The 21,114-nt window shown below is 41.0% G+C and overlaps 1 protein-coding gene across 1 annotated transcript; it reads right to left on the reverse strand.

Annotated features, from left to right (window-relative positions):
- Positions 1 to 273: 273 nt before the first annotated feature.
- Positions 274 to 20,203, reverse strand: bin3 (bridging integrator 3). The gene is made up of 9 exons (XM_072434127.1): positions 20,062 to 20,203; positions 16,255 to 16,303; positions 15,754 to 15,794; positions 13,523 to 13,584; positions 11,816 to 11,952; positions 7,739 to 7,779; positions 3,776 to 3,917; positions 2,877 to 3,011; positions 274 to 1,110 (listed from the first exon to the last, which is right to left on the reverse strand). The coding sequence occupies exons 1-9, from the start codon at positions 20,067 to 20,069 to the stop codon at positions 964 to 966; spliced, it is 762 nt and encodes a 253-aa protein (XP_072290228.1). The 5' UTR covers positions 20,070 to 20,203; the 3' UTR covers positions 274 to 963.
- Between the last annotated feature and the right edge of the window lie 911 nt (positions 20,204 to 21,114).

Consider the following 21,114-nt stretch of genomic DNA (forward strand, 5'->3'; position numbering starts at 1 on the left):
TGTTGTGTAAAAGGGGCTTTAAAAACCAATAAGAAATGTAATGCAATCAACTAACACTAGGACAAAATGTAAATACTGTATATTTGTAACTACTTCAGTAAAGAATAAATAACTTATTTGTCATTTTTATTTAAAAAAACACATTGAATATCTGAAAAAGCACGGAATAGTAAGTTGTTTTAAAATGTCAAAGCTAAATAATCAATTCAAGGCTACGAATATAACAAAACAATGACTCAACACTTGGTAGTTATTGATTATTAAAATGCACCAGTGACATTTAAGTACATTAAATGGTTTCCCTTCTATGACATCTTGTATTCTGCAAAAGTACTTATCTTGATGAAGTTGAATTGATGTGGTCCTAATCAAAACACTGTTCCCACAGTTGGATTACTTCCCAATAAAGAACGGCAGAGACAAAGAACAAAAGTTTAGGCAAAGCCTGTAGCCGCCACTAGATGGCGCCCCAGCCTTTGAGATGAGCCGCGAGGCGCTGCTCTTGGACATAGAATAAAGGCGGCTGAGCTGACACAGCGATGTTACGCGACTCACTGTCACTTTCATTGGCGAATAGCCAGGTCAAAGTTAGAGTTCAAGTTAGACATTGTAGGCACATTTGACTTCAGTTACAAAGAAAAATAATAAATATATAAAAGACATGTACAACATTAGCTGATTAGGGGACAAGACCAAAACTGGTAACTAGGGTTGTGTCCACACAGATGTAAATTCATGTCGTCTTCAAGTCTTATTAAGCCAGAGGTACCAATGATGGTACCAACATTTCCAGATGACTGATTCAAAATATATTGGCTTTTTCAATGTTACATTTGGTTAATGGCTTTGCTCGGTCGATGTGGCATCACCACACATCATATTTTTAAAAATGAGTGCAGGGCAAGACGAGAAGGCCCCAGTCAGGGGTTAATTCCACTGAAAAGTCTGAACAGATCAGTTTCTTTAGTCATCCGCTACAATGGACAAAGCTCGTAACTCGTTGAGCTTGGCCTCGGTCTCCTTCTCTCGCTGCTCATCCGTCAAACCCGCCTGATCAATCTGCTCCGTCAAGTCGCTGAAGATGTTGTACATTTCAGTAAAATACATCACCTGTGAGATAAAAAGTACATCAGCTTAGTCTTCTTGACATCGTTTGCATTCTTCACCCACATTCAGAACATAAAAGATAACTAATTTCCTCTCACACAATCTAAGCTGGCTGTATTTACAAGAGGGGAGCTGGTGGACTCTTCAACCTCCCTAATGAGAAGTAATTCAGGAATAGAACTAGACCCACAGATATCAAACAATAGTGATAAATCCCCCAAAACCCAGCACTTCTATGGGCAGTGACCCTGCTTTTCTGCTTCAGTCTGAACACGAGATAGCGAGTGTTCACTGAAAGCGTTCTTGACACTTCCCACCTCTGCTTCTTCCCCTTAGTTCATGAGTCAGAATCCCCAGAGAGTCCCTTTGATGATTAATAGACTTTAATCACATTACAAGACTGAGGAAGAGTAGGCAGAGAAAGTACTGGGAAATACAACCCCGTGAAACCCACACAGAAAATTCAATATTTATTTATTCATCTGAGATTGTGAGACTTAAGGGTCACTTGCAATGTTATGTCTTTGTTACAACTACATTATGGTGCTGAATATGCCACAATATTTGATCAAACTACACTTTTTCAATTAGAATAAAACATTTTGTCTTATCCTGGGAAAATGCAACTGTGTCAGCTGGAACAGAGGCAAAGACTTGAGTTCTGCTTGAATGTTCTTTGTGTTTAGACCAATATTTGCCGCCTAAACCACAAAAGTGGGGTGTAAGTATTGGGTTACTACTGTTTGTGGGGGTAAAGCGGATATTTTTTCCTAAAAGTGGCTTGATGACAGAGCCATCGGAAATGTACCTTTAAGCAGTGATGATTATGTAGACCAGATCAGAGTGTCTGGGTGACCACCTCACCAAAGTCATACTGCTTTATAATTAGTCTGGTCACCAGAGATAAACACTGCTCCCCGTGACCACCTACTCTCCAAGAGCCCATAGGCGAAACTGGGCTTTCATTTACACATACCCTCCCAGTGTGTGCATGAATATTTACAGCAAAGGGCTAAAATGATTTCTGACCCGTCTGCTTACTATATGATGAATAACAGAACAATGTACTTGTATCAGGGCTTTAAAAATACAGTTTGACCATGTCTATTGTATTGTAAGATCAGTTTTGAAGTGACCAGGTGGACACAGTGAGGACATCCCTGTAGACCCTCAAGCCTCCTAACAAAAGCAGCTCTGTCTCAGGCGCAGAGAGAAGGGAGTGGAGCATGGACTCTGCACAGGCCTCCCACGTGTGGCTCTGTGTGTGTAAACATGTGTGCTCTCATTCATGAGCCCGACTGCAGCAAGAAACAACTGATGATGGAAACAACTGTTCTAAGAGACACAAGCCGACCCTCAGCTTTCTAGAGTAAGCACTGATTGGACTGATTGATTAACTTTCAGTTCAAAGTACATGATAGAATGTAATGTCATTCAGTCTGGGATAATGTAATTGTATAATTAGGAGTGTGCGAGTGGTTGTCCAAAAGAGGAAATGACCAGGCCAGGCAGACCCAGGGGGGAGGGAGCACAGTGGGACACCCAGCTGCTTTAGGGCTGCTTTAGGGCAGCTCCAGGTCGGTGTTGGGGCTGTGGAGCCAGACTGACCGGGCCTGACTAAACGTTGCAGTGGGCCGCACTAATAACATTAGGACTGAGTGGACTTTTTACATTTATTTTTACACATCAGAAATATAATGGAACAACCCATGAGCACTACATTTATTTAGATGTAAATATGAACAAGCTACTCTTGCAACAGCGTTCACCTGTGCTCGGATAAGAGCCTCAAAGCTGGGCTGAAAGTAGTCAATACGACTGTGGTAGAACTTGGGCATCTCATCCAACAGCTGCTTGTTCTTGGCCTCAAAATCTTCTCGAACTGGTTTGAGCTCCTCTCTGGCCTGCAGAACGTGGTAAGTAAAACACAGGATTAGTGGACACATTTTAGTTGTGTTGGTTCATAAAATTATTATTTTAAATATTTTTACAAGGCATTTGCCAATTTCCCACAAAGAAGCAGTGTAAAAAAAAAGGCTGTAATCACGACCAGAGTGAGGAGGAGTGGGTGATGTGGGCAGACTTGGCTGTGAGTGGACTCGGCACCAGTGATCTGTGTGAATGTATTGGTGGGAAGCCTACTGTAGGCATGCAGTTATGGAATACACAATGAAAGTGTGAGAGATTCTTGTATTACTGACAATGGAGAAGAGGGTGCTATATGGAAACAGGTGAAGCGCTACAACACGAGTGGGTTTCACATTTGGGTTGGGAGGTTTCTAAAAGAGCACAGGTCTCAAAAGGCCGTGATGTAGGGCCTCTTCTGGGCTTTGTTCCCCTGACAGTGTTTTCCTTGGAGTGTGTGGGAGGCTGACCGTGTGAGGAAGAGTTAGAGGCAGCAGCAACACAGCAGTGCTGTTGGTAATGTGCACTTCTGAAGTGGCCTTGTGTGTGTCTATATTTCTCAATTACATTGCTGTATATGTGCAGCAGCGCCGCTTGAAAAGCACTACTTGAGAGCTGGTTGCTTGCGTGGGAGAGGAGCGCACATGTACTGTATGCATGTGCTTAACTATTTTTGTTCATATCCAGTCAGCATTTGTGTCTTTTTCACCTATTGCATATGATTTACAATGTGCAGCAGCTTTCCAGCTCACAATTCCAGTACCTGGTGCAGCTTGACCATGACGGGCCCAGTCTTCTCCTTGTCCTCGTACTTCTCCACTTTGGCCTGCAGTCGTTTGTAGTCCTGGAGCGCCTGCTCTCGCCTCTTCACTGCCATGTTCAGGCTGGGGAAAATGCCACTATACCTGCAAAAACAAGAGCGCACAAATAAGACATTTCCATAAGACTATTTGAAGAAAAACGTTAGATGTGAAAAATAACTGCTTTTGAATCAGTTTTAATGTGTCTAACTTTGATAAAAAAATATTATTACAAATGAACAAACCTGCTCTTTAGAACGTATTGACAGAGTATGTTCAACCCCCAGAGGACAGCTTTGCATTTAGCTTTTTCTACTCCATTATCCAATTACTGTAGTTCAAAATGACACAATACAATTTATTTTGTGACAATTACCATATTCCTAATGAAAATATATTCTTGCAATGAGAATCCTTGTCTTCAGCACTAAAAATAGGAAAACACTCATCTGTAACTTAGCAACAGGAGTCTAAGCTCCATCCTGGGACTTGTTGCACTGATTTTGTTGCAGCTTTCAGTACAAAGTAGGAATGTTATAGGAAAACCTTTCAAAGCAGTTCAATGCAAGTTTATATCCATCACAAATATCATTATCAAATTAACACATGTAGCATTTTCACAGATTATTCAACAAACAGATTGGGCCTTGGAGCCCAAACACTGCTGTTATTGATTTGTTTTTGACTGTGAGAGTGGATCACAGGTGTGACATGTGGCTCTAACAGAAACACGAGTAGTGAAAGTGATCTCTTGAATGACTCATGTAAAGCTTTTCATCATCTGTGTAGGCATCATTCAGGCAGATACTTAAAGCTGTGCAAACCACACTCATGTGTGGGCTACATAATGTACCTTTCTTTGTATGGCAGCCCCTGCCCTGCAGTGGTGCTAGTGAAGTACCCATTTAAAAATGTACTCAGAGTAAAAAAGTATTTCACACAGATTGTGAACTATTAGATGTAGTGATTTTGCTGATGTTTGGTCAACTGAAGCAACCGATTAAAAAAACTCAAAACCTTTAGACATGATGTCAACATGACCGTGCAAAAAGCAATCCATTAGCCATTAAAGCCGGTGTCAATTCCAGTTTAAACATTTATTGGAATAGAAAGTACAGATTCCTTCTATCAGATGTAGTGAAGTAAAAGTAAAATGTATCCACTGTAAAATGTACTCAAGTAAAGTACATAGCTTTACTTTTGTAAAGGTCTCCTCCATGACCTGTGGACTGTGAAATTCCTCAAGCATGGCTGCCAGTGCGCTGCAATTTTGGCAGAGGCCCAAAGTGACGTGAACTGAGGCTCAGACCCAGACAAGCAGGAATTGTTTTGAACAGGAAGTTACGCAAGGAGTGGTCTTGTAGTAGAGTGACATCACAGAGCCCAACCCCACGGCCCATGCGCTCCAGCTATTTATAAAACACCTCTTTAGCCCAGTTGCGGTAGAGGTGGATGCCCAAGTCTACCATCTGCTCCAGTGAAAACATACTTCACGTGCCAAAGATTGCTGTAAGTTGCAAGAGCCCTCTAAGTATGACAGCGCTCCACTGTGATCAGCGACACGGCGACGACCGAGTCAGGTGCACTTCACCTGACACACCATGACATGTGTTTGGACTCCAAAAGCACACAGAGTGAAGCTGTGCTGTTAACCCCTCAAATTCAATCAGTTGTTTCTAGTTTATGGGCACAACAGTTTCACCTATGCCTTTAAGCACTCAGAACACATAACTTCCGTTTCTTGTCGAGACATTCTGTCAATTCGAGTCGGCATTTATGGCCAGTCATGTCTGGATGTGGTTTGGAGGGTTGTGCAGGGGCCACGCTCGCCTCTGACAGGTCGCTGTAGCGAGAAGACAGGATAGAAATAGCATCTGGACTGAAGAGTGTATGGGCAACTGCCAGTCCACAGACAGCCCAGTCTCAGCTGAGAGCCAAGTCTGGTCACAACTATACTGTGCACTGCCCCTCACCTAACACAGGCAAGTCAATAGTTAGAATTACCACTGACATATGAGAGGTCCTGTTTAGGCAGCGGGCCATGAGAAAAGGTGACGTAGATGCTTATCGAAAGTCTACAGAAACCAGAGGGAACGTTTGATCTGTCTCAGCACGTCTGTTCTGTAATGACAACAGATACACCATTACACTGTATATTTATTCACAATAGTTGAGACACCTGAATGCACAAATCGCAACATGTTCCATTATCCTTCAGGAAAAGTAAAAAAAAAGTAACAATGGCTGGTTTCAGTGATTGGAGACCCCCGCCCTGTCCTGACCTAACAGGCTTGACTTCAATCTCGCCCCAAAAGAGTAACAAAGCAGAGCGCAGTAGGTTAGGATGCCCAGATAACACAAATGCCTCAAACCCACGCAGTCCCCTCCCCGCACATAAACACTGCGATGTCACTCCAGGGCCCCGCTGAGAGGATGAGATTCACATTTGGGCCTGAGAGACAAAGAAGAAATATGGGGAGGTAGGGGCTGCAGCCTTTTTTTTTTTAGTTTATTTACCGTACACTCGCACACACAAATACAGAAACAGAATGCCACATACAAGACCACCAGTCCATTCAAGGTCCTCCATTAACATTAATTGTCTCCTTTTTAGCTTTTCTCCTGCTTTCTTCGCCGTGACACGGGATCACAAACAGAGGTTTCTCAGACCGACATAAACAATGAGGAATCTTCATTAGAGAAAGACTAATGGAATCTTAATGGATGCTCAAAGCAAAGTCTTTGTTTTACGTTTCCAAAGCGACTCTTTGATAAACAAATGCAGTGTGATTTTAAGGGGAAAGTTAAGTGGTCAGGTCTACTTGTCCTCCGAGTATGTTATGGACTTCCTTTTCTATTAAAACTTATATAAATTCCAACTTTGTCATCTAAAGTGGCCCTGTGTTTGTGTCCAAGCGTGCACAGACAGCTCTTAGCAAGTCCACAGCTCTGGGCTCAAAGGAGCTGGGCCCTTTGCCATATTGTGAGTCTGCCTACACGTCCGCCTGCCGCCCACCAGGAAGAGGAAATTAGAACCATTCCATTCTTTTAAAACCTCTAACGCGAGCATTCACACACACGAGATGAAAAGGTTTAACTCTCGTTCATATGGCCAGATATTGGCTTAAATTTAACACATTCCCAAATCTGAAAAAAAGTATAAATTATGAAGTTGAATAATGAGTGATAAAAACAGATGCATTTTTGGAGCGTGTGTTTCTGCGCTGGGAGGAGTCCGCAGGAGGAAGAAAACCTTAACAAGCGCTCCGGAAGTGGAGTGGGACAGTCCAGCCACTCCCATCAGTCCCTGCAGCTTTGCATGTGTTTGCAAGTGTGTCTTTGTGTGCGTTTGTGGAGCAGGTTTTAAGAGTGAAAAGCTCTCACAATGAATGGGTGGTGGAAGTATTAGGAAAGAAAACCAAATAAACTTTCCCCCAGACATGCCACATCCACAACAGTGTGACTATTTGTGTCTCACTAGCACCATGTAGATTGTCACACGAAATAAGAACTATAACAACACTCATATATTGCATGACCACGTTTAGCTTTGATGAGCTTTAAAACTTTGACTTCTCAAAGTACAGATGGGAAATATTGACACAAATAATAAGCTAAAACATGTCTGTAAATGTCATCGCACAAAATGAATGAACTGCTGCCATTTTAAATAGTTTTCATTATATACAATATTCAAAATTATAATAACAGGTGCATCTCTAAAACAAACAACTGTAATATTTAAACTTTTTCACAATATCTCACACAACTATCTCTTTAGCTGACTACTAAGGTAGTCCGGGAGTAATGTAGTAATTATTCAAAGGGCTGCGCTAATCCATTTGCTTTGATAAACCGGTCATATCACAGAACTATCACTAATTCAATCATTGTCATCCATAAACATTAACAAGAAAAAGACTTACTTCTTTAAAGGATCAATAACAGTCTTCTGTATCTGGTTGACCTGCAACAGTTAACAGAAAAATAATCACTTTTAAAAGGAAAGATAAATTTGATCAGATATTAATATTCATTGTCAAAATGTGTTACATCAAAACAGGAGTTAAACTAGCTTCAACATCTTTGGCTCATTAGCAAACAAATACTGGAGCACAAACAATAGTGTAATTTTCAAAATGAGCACTCAAGAAAAATAGTGGGACCGGAGGGGAGAGGGGGGATTGTAAAGAAACTTTTGTGACGTCGACTCTTATTATACACAAACCCTGAGGAGAAAAAGCTGAATATTCATGGAGCTTGCAATACAAAAGGACTGAACTGTCAAGGGACAAACATGAAAGTAAAACCCATCTGATTTCAAATCCTGTCAAGGGTGGGCTGCCTTACAAGATGAAAGTTTTTACAAACAAACATTTAACAATAAGAGTTCACATTTTTATCATTCTGGTTAGCAGAGCCGACAGTGGAAGCTGGGAGGAAGTAAAGCTGGAGAGGAAAAGAAGAGCTCATCCTAAGGCCTAAAGCATCGGCTCCAATTCTCTGACAGAAGTTGAAAGTAAATTAACAAAGTTTCAAACATCATTTACACTGCAGAATTAAAATGACTGAGTATGTGAGATGTCTGAGCAAAGCAGTGTTTAGAGAGCGCACCATAAAGAGCAGAATGTGAAGCAGAGACATTGAACAGACAGTTGCATGAGAACAGCGAACAGCTCCGCTAATCATATGTTCAGTAGCTATTGGAAGGACAGTCAATCACACATGAAGAAGCAAACAAGATCGCAGCTGTGCTTTGTGAAAAATGCCCCGACCATCTAGAAGAACATGCAGCAGCGCTCGCTGCTTCACACAGGCAGACTTCCAAGTACAAAATGGTTGATTGTGGTTTGAGGGAAAACACAGCACCAATAACAATAAGTACATGGGAATTCACATCCTTTGCTTTACATATTCACACCAGCCGCTCCAGCCCCCCTCCCCCTTCTCTGGCTTGAGCAGCGCTTTAGAGGTGAGAGCATGCGGCGAGGAGGGAGAAGAACAACGGCAGATTTGCTTAAGCATGCTGGTGCCCTCTACCCTCTGCCCCTTCCCACAGAGAGGGGGGGCAGCTCTGTTCCTCAGGGGCCCGCAGAGCCTGAGGCCGGCGCTCCAGCAGCAGTCTCCATCAGTGAGTCACGGGGCAGAGGCCATCTCGGCACACAGGCCTCCCATAAATACACACAGATCGCAGAGGAAATCAATACACCTCCAAACGGAGCATCCTCTGCTGCGCTGGCGCCATCTTCACTGGGGCTCCGCTTCAGCAGCAGTGCGCCGCCGGGGCTGTGCGCCCTCCTCAGCCCCAGAAATAAACACACAGACCGGGGCCACTGCTGCCTTCATTATCGCTGCACGTTTTATCTGCTGGCTCTCTCACTCACAGGCCCGCGGCTCAACATCTCAGCTCAACGCAGAAAAGAGCAAAGGGTAGATGCTTTTGTGTCTAGCTGTAAAGCTCATTGCTTTAGCAAAACAGTGCCGTCAGAATCAACAGTTAGCTGACGGTTAGAGCAAGAGATGCTGTTTTATACACACCTAGTAAACCTGAGGTGATATTCCAGAGTACTGGGTAAAAGTGAGCAGAATCACTTTCACCTTAAGCCTACAGTGAGGACAGTCAGTTTTAGCAAATCAGGTGTGGCCTTCCTGTCAGAATCTGAATCAAAGCAGTGTCACTGATACAAGTGGAGAACTCAAGCTCCTCAAGTCAAAATGCAAGAACGTGTCGTGCCATTTTCAGAGACATCATCACAAACCCAACAGAAAGACTAAACTGATAAAGACGATTTAGTGAAGAAAAGTAAGTAAAGTAGTCAAGTAAGTAAAGTAAAAATGATAAGTTAGAGGTTATTGTACTTAATGAGAAGCGACAGATGGTATTAAACCAAATACATGCAAAATGTAAAGAATGTGAATAAGTCTACTGAAAAGCACATGGAGCTGGCAAAGGCACGGCTGGGCATCTGACCAAGTCCTGAGCACAGGCCCCGGGTCACAAACCCACACGCCGTCCAGCCCAGTCTACTCCGTCTAGTCACTCAGTCAAATCTGATGAGCTGTGGGCAAAACCATTCTGAAATGCAGAAGAAAACTACTACCACTACCACTACCACTACCACCACCACCACCACCACCACCACCACCACCACCACCACCACCACCACCACCACCACCACCACCACCACCCACTACCACTACCACCACCCACTACCACCACCACCACCACCACCACCACCACCACCACCACCACCACCACCACTACTACTACTACATAGTTGAAATCACATTTCAACTATTGAGTTTGGGGCAATGTTTACAATTTGCATTTCTAATATCAAGTCTTTGATTAAGATTATGCAAAACTAGTAAGAGAATATGTTCTGATGGGGGAAAAAAACAAGTTTAAAACAAATGGTCAAGGAAAGTGGAATATCTATAGACAGTAAATGAAAAAAAAAGAAGAGAAGAGATAAAAGCAGGGCAATGAGTCAAGCAAACACAAATGGATCAGAGGCAGCAGTCTGAGGAGAAGTGCTGGATGAGCCTACCCTTGACATAGTAGTGCCTGAAGGACCCACACATACGGTGCCACTGTGATTCACACAACTACCTGTGGCAATGATTCTCATCAAAAACAAAAGCACACCCAGTAAACAGTGCCAGGCGGCTTGACAACCAAACAAGAAGGTTTTTGTGAACAGAAACGCCCATTTAAGCAACTGTATAAATGAGCTTTAAGTCATCTAAAGAAATACATTGTTTATGGCAACACTTTCTTCAAGGGCAAAACAGAGTGGAGCACATCAAGATGAATCAGGCGTCAAACAAGCTATAGCACAGGAAAATGTCAACGCATTTATCAGATTACAACATCGTAACTTTTCTGGGATTTTTTATAGCAAAATGAATAGCTTGAAAAGCACACATTCTTCACAGATCTGACCTGTAACTTGGCGTAGTGTAGTAAAGTACTAAAAGGTGGTAAAGTGTAGTAAAGTACAATAAAGTAGCTTTTAAAAGTCTGTATCCTTGTAATTTCTGGGTCATTTGGCTCAAAATAAAGCCTAGATTTAAGTTTAAAGACTGTTCTTAGAATATAGCAGCTTCTGTTCATGGAACTATTGTTTTCTTCCCGTTTCTGAAGATATGGCAGCGTTAACTCTTTCATTACCAAGACGTAACAATGCGGACTGATATCAATATTACTCAACTGCATGAATATCAGCCTTTAATCGATACTGGGCCGATATATCGGTGCACCCCTACTATTAAGTCCATGTTCCTGTTCCTGTTGCTAAAGCATGAATATGGACACAGTCTTTCATCTGCTGCAGATTTGTGCAACAGTGTCAACAAATAAATATTACTAAACTATATCAAACTATTAAAGTTTTTATATGACGTGATATATTTTATCTGACGTTATGTTCGGCCTGTGACCCACTCTGAGCATGGAATTTCAGCCCGAGGCACAAAAGGAGCTTGACCCCCCTGCCTTAAACATTATAGTCACCCTGTGCAACAAGAAGGGTGTATTAATTTATTTTAAATTTAAATTGACGGGGTTGAATTTCAATTGTGTCTAATTATTTTTGTCGGTAATGCACGCACACCAATATCAGATTTCTGGTCCTTTAAGATTATTTAACATAGCAAACTGCAAAATCTGATGTGAATAATCAGAAGTATAATGACCATAAAACAAATCTGATGACTTATTGATGAATATTTTTGTTACTCCAAAAGTCTGGTAATAATGGGACTTTGAGAGCGCATGTAACCGCGGTGAGTCACAAAGGCATCCATTTTCACAGCTGATAACCAGTAGTCTGAGCTTATAGCGGATGATGTCGCAGATGCACAGCAGAAGGAAAGACATACGGACAGCTTTTACTCCACAGTCTGTACAATAGTGACAATTCAAGAACATGCATTCTCAACAGAAAAGTCTTGTTGCATTACAGGACATTTCCATTGCAAAATAAGAAAATAATCTTGACCTTTTCTTGGTTGAAGGAGTCCATTCTTTTCATGGCAGTGTCCAGTGCATTCATGGACTCCAGAAAAGCCTGGTCGTGTTCACACAGAGGGTTACTGAGCAGGTCTGCGGAGATCTTCACGGCTGCTTTGGACATGGCTGTAAAAAATGAACACACACGCATGAATATTTGAGGGCTCTTTGTTAGATTAAATCAATTTGGAACCGGAGTATAAAAGAAATTGGGACAAAACGCAGTGATGAAGATTTACCAGAGCACCAAGAATCTGATATAATTCTACACTGGCAGCACAAATTACAGTTAATCGGCTCTTTTGACACATCGTTGCGACAGCTACCCCATATCAGCTCCTCTGTCGTAACAAATGAGCAGCACCATCACATTAGAGGCTTTGCTAAGCGGCAGAAAATGACCAATTTAGATTTGTAAAAAGAGGAAATAAAAGACAAGCAATTGCCAAGGCCATTTCCTGAGTGGTCTTTATGGACATTTTCAACCAGACATTTTTTTTCAACCATCCGCTAATAATAGAATAATCGTTAACCGGTTAATGCATAGGTTACAAAACATGGCATGAGCTAAAAGATGTTTTTCAACAGATTGTGCAGCAATTGTATGAAAAAGATGTGGAAAATGTGGAAATGTAGTGTATTTGTGTAGTGTAGAGAATTTGACGAAAACACTCATAGTACAAAAATATTTTCATCACATGACTTTTGCATTCTGAGAAACAAATGTATTAATCGAAAAAGAATAATTGCTAAAGTAATTGATCTGAGCAATCCACCTTGGTTATAAAGGCTGTATTGTGATGTAACATTATTAAGTCTTTAGACATTTTTAGTGCTTTTAACCTTTGACCATATTCATAATTTAACTACTTTTATACAATATTATGAACTACAATCATTATCAAACTGTCCCTCTAAAACGGCAGTTACATGATCATTTGAAATGTAATGGCTGGCTTTCTGAACCTGAAGAATGAGGACGTCTCCTTACTGCGTTGCAAATATAGCGTTCGTTTCATTGCAGGATAGGATCAAAGATCCTAACTGCAGCCACCAGGGGTCACTAGATCATTTGTTTGGTGCCAATTATGACAAGTGGCTCAATGGATGATGCATTTAACCCCAGAAGACACAAAGACCCCTTTATTGAGTCCGGGGCAATGTATTAACCAAAGCGAGCAAAGGTCAATCGTTCCCGTTATCCCTCCATCGCTCAGGGAAGTAAAGTGTAGTACAAGTGCAAAAAGCCACAGTAACTCCAGTACATATTTGGGATAATTTATCGAGACAGAACCTGAGCTGAGGATGAACTGTTTTGAGGTAATGAGGGCTGACGGCGTTGACACTTTGATTATGCAGACATTGGAGAGCACCAGGCAGGAGTAAATGAAGACTCCGTCCTGGCTCCTCCGCCCCCACAACTCGCCATTCACCACAGGCCAAGACCAAGTACCCCCGTGTAGGTAAACATGGTTTCTGTGGCCGACAATTGAATAAAACAATACCAACGTGCATATAAATCCCTATTGTGGCCACTGAAAAATGAGATATACTAAGCCAACAGTTTCAGACCCAATTTATTTGAGAATGTAGAGCAACACCAATCGTCTTGAAAACTTGCCAGAGAAAACCTGGCTATCGCGCGTAGATCAATGGTAAAACCGGAGGTGTGGTGCGCAGCATCGACAGAACGTACCCAAATCAGCCTCTGTGCTTTTCTTCATGTCCTTGTGAAGTTTTTTTGTCTGATCTTCCAACCTGTGGGACAAAAGGAAAACGACACACAAAAACAAGTCATGAAAATTGACAGAAAAAGTTAATCCGCGAATGGTCTGAAAGAAGCATTACAACTGGATATGGAACAGCTTATATTTCAAATCCCTGATCCATGGGCGAGTTGACTGACAGCAAAACTACAAAATAACATCATTGAAAGAAATAAAATATCTCTAAAAATGATAATTACACATATGACTGACTTCGCATAAAACGTTATTACAACAACCTTTACCCAATTAACAAAACCAGGAATACTTGTTCCCGTCACAACATTTGCACTCAAAAGCATTAATGCCTTCAGTCGTTTCACTGCACATATTCTATTGATGGGTGTTAAAAAAAACAGCAATTACCAGTCTGGAGGCAGAAAACACATGCCATTCATTATATCAATTAAGGCAGATGAGGGGTTTAGAGTCTCCCCCGAGACCGCCACAGCGCGTCATATCACCCTTCCTCATTTGACGGAGAAGTGGAAAACCGGTTTAATTCCAGCTTTGCTTTAAGGGACTTCATCATCTGCAAATACAACTGTTGTATTAAAGACGATGCTTGGAAACGTCTAAGAGCCTTCTTTCATTTCATGGTTGTGCTGTTCATTTGTTTGAGTACTTTCTGATCCCAGTTTACATTCCTTACGCGCTTTTGTTTTTCTTGTCCGTCTTTAATCATTTCCGAGCAAATCGGCACAGTCCAGATGGATGGTCGTTCCAAAAATGTCACTCACACAAAATGATGTAACTTTATCTCTTATTGTTTGCAGTGCATTCAAGAGGATCTGTCAGAGCAATCTTCACAGTAACTTTTGTGTTTTTACAGTAGGGACGTATTACAGGGTGTAAGTAACAATCCATATTTTAAGAAGTATTCACAACTTTTTAAAACACAAGAAACATTTCAGGTTCATGAGGGAGAATTTGAGAGTGAAACTTTCCTTTCCAGCTTAAACCGCGGTAGAAAATGCTATTAGCTCGAGCCTCAGGAGGGTTTTATTCTACAAAATCTCAAACATTCACACTCAAGTTTACACCAATTCAACAATTTTCCCCAATGAACTCCTATTACGGTAAGTTCATTGGGTCTTTGTGTTTTTACAGATTTAGTATTTCTTCAGACCTGCATTTTAGTGCCATTAATGTTAGTGTCACTGGTGTTACTGTGACATGTTAAGCCAGGTGAAATCCTAATCTTACCGGTATCTCTACCACCTTGCATTCTATCACACGTCAGCTTGGGGAGAATCCACAAATATGTAGGTTTACAATGAGTTTATCTACCGCTTGTCTGTGCATGTCAAAGTCGAGGGGCAGATACACCTCTTACTTGAAAATGAGAAGCACAGAGCTCTCGTCCCACGGTCAGGTGAGCTGGACTCAGCGCACCCTCCAAGAAGGTGCTAATAGAGCTCAGGGGGACCAGCTGCTGCCCCCTGCCCCGGTGCAGCCACGCTCTCATCCACAGGATCACTCACTGACATATGTGAGGGTTCAAGTCCCCATGGGTTCTTTTGCATTTATATTCCATTGAACAGATTTACTTAGTGAAAATACAACTTTATCTAAATTTCAATGGAAACAAAATAAACTCAATGACTAATGACTAATAAGTTCCATCTTTGATTAGAAGAAGCAGTTTGTGCAGTGTGGTTGTGGTTTGTAGACAACACAAGGAATAAAAAGGTGCTGTGGACAACATAAGATCTCCTGGAGAGATTCTGATAGGGCTCTCCTGGGTGTGGACTGTCAGTGCCTGAACATGCCTGTTGCCGTGACGCATCTATAAGGTCTATTGGCACCACACCTTTTTGATAAAGAGGCCCTCCCACTCAAAAAGATCTAGGGTAAAATGAGCTCCCACTCATTCTGTGAGACGCTCAGGGAGTTCCTCTGACCTCAGCCACACGGCGAGCGAAGGCGGGATACTCGCCGCTTTCTTGACTCACACATTATTTAGGAAATTCTCTTGAGAATCATGCTTAATACAAACCCCCAAAATAGTAGTTAGTAGTTTAGATATGGGGGTAGTTTTTTTGTTTTTTTCTTACTTACAGCAGTGTTGTCTCCAATACAGATTTCAGTATATTCACAATGATCACCCAGGGGGAAATGACAGTGCTAACTGTTACTTCTATTAACACTGAATACTTACTTTTGTAGTTTTTCATATTCTCTTTCAAAGTCTCTCTCATCCTATAAAACAAACATAATAATTTAAAGTATTAAAATGTCATTAAAACACTTTGTCACACAAATCTGGGGCTCCTTCTGGCTTTTTCAAACACAGGGCACTTATTACAGCTTGTCCTGGACTGTCAGGTTACAGGGGCAGAGGATTTCCTGTCCTGTGGTTCCGTGGGCTCCTACATTTAAACAGAGGCCAGAACCACCATGGAGGCAGCTCACACTCTGTCACTATGGATGGTTCGACTGACTCTAACCCACTCCATGGTTTGGGCTCAGGAAGCTGGAAAACCAGTTCTACAGTGTCAGCCAGAGCTATTACATGGGAAGTGGTTTACTCAAGGGAGAACACCCACTTACTGTCACTTGAATGTAACGAGTTCTGCCCCTTTCGACAGCGCAGACAGATTTATGACCAACAGGTCAAACACACAACCTTCTGTGACACTGCACTGCAAGAGTGACGTACCGTTTTAGAGACGACCTGCTTCTTTGGCTGTCCGATCTTGAACGGTATCCTGTAACGACAAAACATTTTTTATATTATAATTTAGTTTATTTTTGTTGATCAGAACAGAACAGACTTCATGACAAATAAACAAACATGATGTCATCACAAAGCACATCTGGCTCCTATTGCGCCCAAAGACCTTTAAACAACGGTGGTCATCCCATATGAAGTTTCAACGTGCATCCTTTGTGTGAACAGAGATGGAGCCAATGTAAAACAACTTTGGATGTTAGGGATTATAGAAATCTGTCTGGAGGCAAAACTCCACACCATAAAACTTACTTTGAACTTTTTTTATTACTCTTTCAACTCGCTAGCAAATGCAAGAATGGGACAAAAAGAACCAACTTACAGCTGTGCATGGCTGCAAGTTTGATGTGGCACTAATAGCCTGAAATGAGAGATGCATGATTGACAGTGGTGCTGTCAGGGAGGGTGAGGCAGCAGCTGCGTCAAAGTCAAGGTGTGTAGACTAATGAGACAGAGACGGGAGGGTGTGATGTGGGCCTTACGGTGGAGCTCCAGAACATCTCTGATGATAGCTGCATTCAAACGCAACATGAGCCAATAGGATTTCTTCTTATATATTACAGGATACACTCAGAATAACAGACACTGCTTTGTGCTGTTAATATTTTTGTCAATTTGACTGTAGGGATGTCAGGATTATTCATTGATCAACAGTTGTAATTGTTCAGGTCCCAAGAACTTTAGAAGCAAAAATAAGTTATTTCAATTCAATCTGTTCTCCAACCGTCGATTCACATTCAACCTAAATGTAAAGCCATGTGAAATGTGCTTTTTTGAACATTAACTTGACTACTATATAATATTGGAGAAATTGTGATCTGTAAGACGTGAAAAGGAATTATTTAGGATTTCACTGTTGTTTGGTCATGGTGAAAATAATCATGAATAACGGTAAAATTGTGATATTTTTCTCAAAACACAAAAATTTAACATTATGATGTCCCTGTTTGATTGTAACAAGTGTTTCACAACAAGCTGCTGTTTCTCTTATTGTGTCATTATTAGCGTGAGCCAGTGTGGAAAATAACCAAGAAGATCCATCAGGAATGACTCACTTGTCTCCGATTACCTGATCACTGTGAAATGCAACATTAGGTTGTGTATTAGGGAGTGTACGAAGAGTGCCATACAATTGAACAATTATTCACAATTATGTAGTTCAGACCTCTGCAAATGTGCTGAAATGCATGTGATTTGTTAATTTATTGTCAGTTTATTTGAGCTGGGACACATTAATCTCCACATTAATCACATTAATCACATTAAAAAACAATTCTGGAAATGTGCCAGTATTAGCTGTAGTTTAGCTAGTTTCCAACTGTAGAACATTTTTAGGCTATATATTGATGCTATATATTGTGCTGATATTTTTTTCTTCTAAAATAGTCACGATTATTATTTTTTGTTTTTTACGATTACTTTGTGACCTGAATAATCAGAGAAATAGTAACTCAAATGTGAATTGCAATGCTTGTACAGACATTTGCAATTGGCTCTGGGCACAACACACTCGTCTAGCTGTGGTCATGAACAGTGTTATTGACCTCACTTCTGCCTCATAATGTTCCTCTGGTGTTTTGCCCAGTCAAAATATCTACTATTGGACCAAGAATCCACAGTTCACAAACATCCACAATTAATATTAGGTTCATCTGTTCAATAGTAATTATTATAGTACACTAAAGTCTAAAAGGCTCAGTTGTGGTTTTTCAACATTAACATTAGTAAGAGTAACATGACAGTGCTGTACTTCAGACAGTACTGTGGACAGTACGTACTGTCTGAAGTACAGCACTGTCATGTTACAGTACATGGACAGAGCCACAATCCTGTGATTTAGGTAGCACTTTGGAGCTATGATTAGGAGTTATTAGCCTATTTTAATTGATACATAAAAGTGCTGTGTTCCACATTGGCCGTCATTATGAAGATCTTGGCTAGGATGTAGAACAGAGCTATCTGATCTTTGCTGTAATAGGCAACACGTCACTACAATCCAGTAAGCACGTAGGCATGAACAAAGACATAACAGTTCCCTCTATCTGGGACACATTATGCAGCTACTGAAAGAACCAATGGCTTTTCACTGAAATGTTGGTGGATTCGCCATTAGAGGAGCAGTGCATCACACGACCTAAGGTCTTCCATGAAGCACAGAAGACTGGTTGAAGATGCTGGGAAGTAGGATTGTTCTGCCGATGACCCCAAAGTCAAAGTGCTCACGTCAGAGAAGCAAGTGTCCAAACCCTACTGGAATGCACCAGTCAGCACAGGCCATAAAGAGCTTCTTTCACTGGCGCTGCACCCCACTCTTGACCTTGTGTTTGGCAGTGCGTGCTGGTCCAGGCAGCAACTGCCAGCTATTCACTGACTGAAGTGAGCGACGCTGCCTTGGATACATAATGCACCATGCAAGAATATGACACATAGCATAAAGGCACATAACGTTAAGATGCTCTGTCTGACTGAGACACAATTATTGTCCATAATTTCCCAGTAACAGAGGTAAATATTGTAACCACACTGGCCCCTGATAGTCTAATACCAGATGAGCAATTGGCTTTGTTGGTTGTATTGCCCTAACCCATTATAACAGGTTATCATGGTTACATTAAGAATTACTTTTAGATGAAATTCAAAATGTCTTGCTTATTTGAAATAATAAACAGTGTCTGCAATTATTATTTTCCTACAATGAAACTCTCCTGGACAAATAAGGGATTACACCGACATGTTATGTTATAAGTTATGTTACATTAAATCACGTTACCTTACGTTACATTCAATTAAATGTAATATGGATAGACAGAAAAGTAACTTTATTTTATCTTGGAAGACTATTTTTTTAGTTAGTAAACAATAAGAAATATATTTACCCCATGTATTCAATAAAATGACTGAAATAAGCGTTGCCTGTGCCACCTTTGTCTTAGTATGAAGCAGTGGGACACAGACTTCATTTATCATCTGAACCAAATATTGTGAGTAATCAATCAATTATTTGTTATTATAGTTGTGAGTTAAAAACTGCATTAATTGAGTAGATTTTAAATGTTTAACATGATCATAAGGTGATGTATCTGATGCAGCAGAGGGGGCTTGCCTGAGGGGGAGGGAGGCACTGGTCCTCATCACTTGAGGGTCTTTGCAATTATTTTAAGTTGCAACTGTGGGAGACATTCAGCTCTTTGTCTGATTCTGCAACACACACAGCTCCAACACCAGGACTGTGTTCCACCAGGAGCAAAACTGTGGCTTAACACGGATATAGCTCTTATCAAACACATAGCATTGCATTTTATTATTATTTTGAACTCATTAGCACAATCCAGTCACCGTTTTTAAATTAGTGGTGGAAATAGAAATGTGGCAGCGTAAAGTTGATTATCAACTTTGTCTAATGTTACAGCGAAGCTAGGTCTTGCCTAGTGACAACAAACAACTTTGTTGTTAATCCAAAGTCTGAAAGGCATTTACAAGACGATACCTCTGTCTCTGTATCAGTGCCATATCGAAATAATAAACAGACTATAGAACATATAAAAGGGGCTAATACGTGTAAAGCATCGTTTTAGTTTGACATAAAAGCAGCTTGTTTGATTAGCTAAGTTAGCTGTTAGCATATGTTAGCGACACTGCCACTACCAGGAAATAGCCAAAGTTAGCTCAGATTCTTCTTCTATTTGTAGCAACAACTCACTAAAACAGAATGAACCAAGATATTAACATACATACCAGCTCATTTTCAATAACTCCGAGTCGCAATAAGTTTCATAGAGTAGTTTTAATCTCCTCTGAGGACTTCATTCCTCAGTGGTCACAGCCGAGCTGGAACAGGAAGTCAGAGGCTTTACAGAAGAGCGCTTCCTCCGGGACATTTCGGCCCATTTGTAAAACTGAAAACTCTTATTTCATGAAGATAAACCTCTTTGGCGTTTAACTGCCATGTTTTATCGCGTACATGTAGATATCGTATGAAACAACCAGAAAGCAAGAGATAACCTTTATTCAAGTACTAACATAGAAATAACAATTGCAATACAACAAATTGAATTGCCAAGTACAAAGGAGCAGATCTCCTCATCACAATGTTATAATAAAATTCATTTTAATATTCAACTTGTCATAAAGGACCTTATTATAAGGTAATAAAACATGAAATAGCCCAAGACATCTACAACATTTTAACAAGACTTTGTTTTTGTTTTGTTTTTTAGAAAAGAAAACCTCTCAGTGTGAATTGTCCATGTTGTATTTCTTCAGATCAGATGTGACTTTTATTTTCATGCATAATAAAGAACAAGTGCTACCCACTGTGTGTAAGGGTAGCATTGTGGAACATTTCCGTGCACATGCAAACATGAGGATATACGGTAATGAAAAAGATAGAAACACAACAAAAAACAAAGACTTCTAAACACTATCCATTTCTGCAAAGACAAGAGGTCCCTGAAGCCACCCTTCAGTCTGTAGGATGACACAAATGCTGTGATGTCTACACAACAACCAATTGTTGAACTGGCATTATTGGGGTACGTGTATATTGCCTTGCCCAAGGCCAACACTGAATCAAACAGTTAGACAAACATTAGCAGAAGTCTGCCCTCAGCAGTGAGCAGGCAGAGGTCACATTTCTGATTTGTTGCTCCTGTGGAGGTCTCCTCATTACATATTGTTTTTGATCGGCCAACCCTGCAACCCAGTTTGGCACAAAGATGGCTGCTCATGTTGGCTTAGAGCCAAGGATGAGCAGAACAAGGATGAATTCCAATATCAGAGTTTTTAGCT

This window comes from Eucyclogobius newberryi, unplaced genomic scaffold, assembly GCF_026437365.1.
Source record: "Eucyclogobius newberryi isolate DKJ021-1_F unplaced genomic scaffold, fEucNew1.0.hap1 SCAF_6, whole genome shotgun sequence".
NCBI classification, from domain to species: Eukaryota; Metazoa; Chordata; class Actinopteri; order Gobiiformes; family Gobiidae; genus Eucyclogobius; species Eucyclogobius newberryi.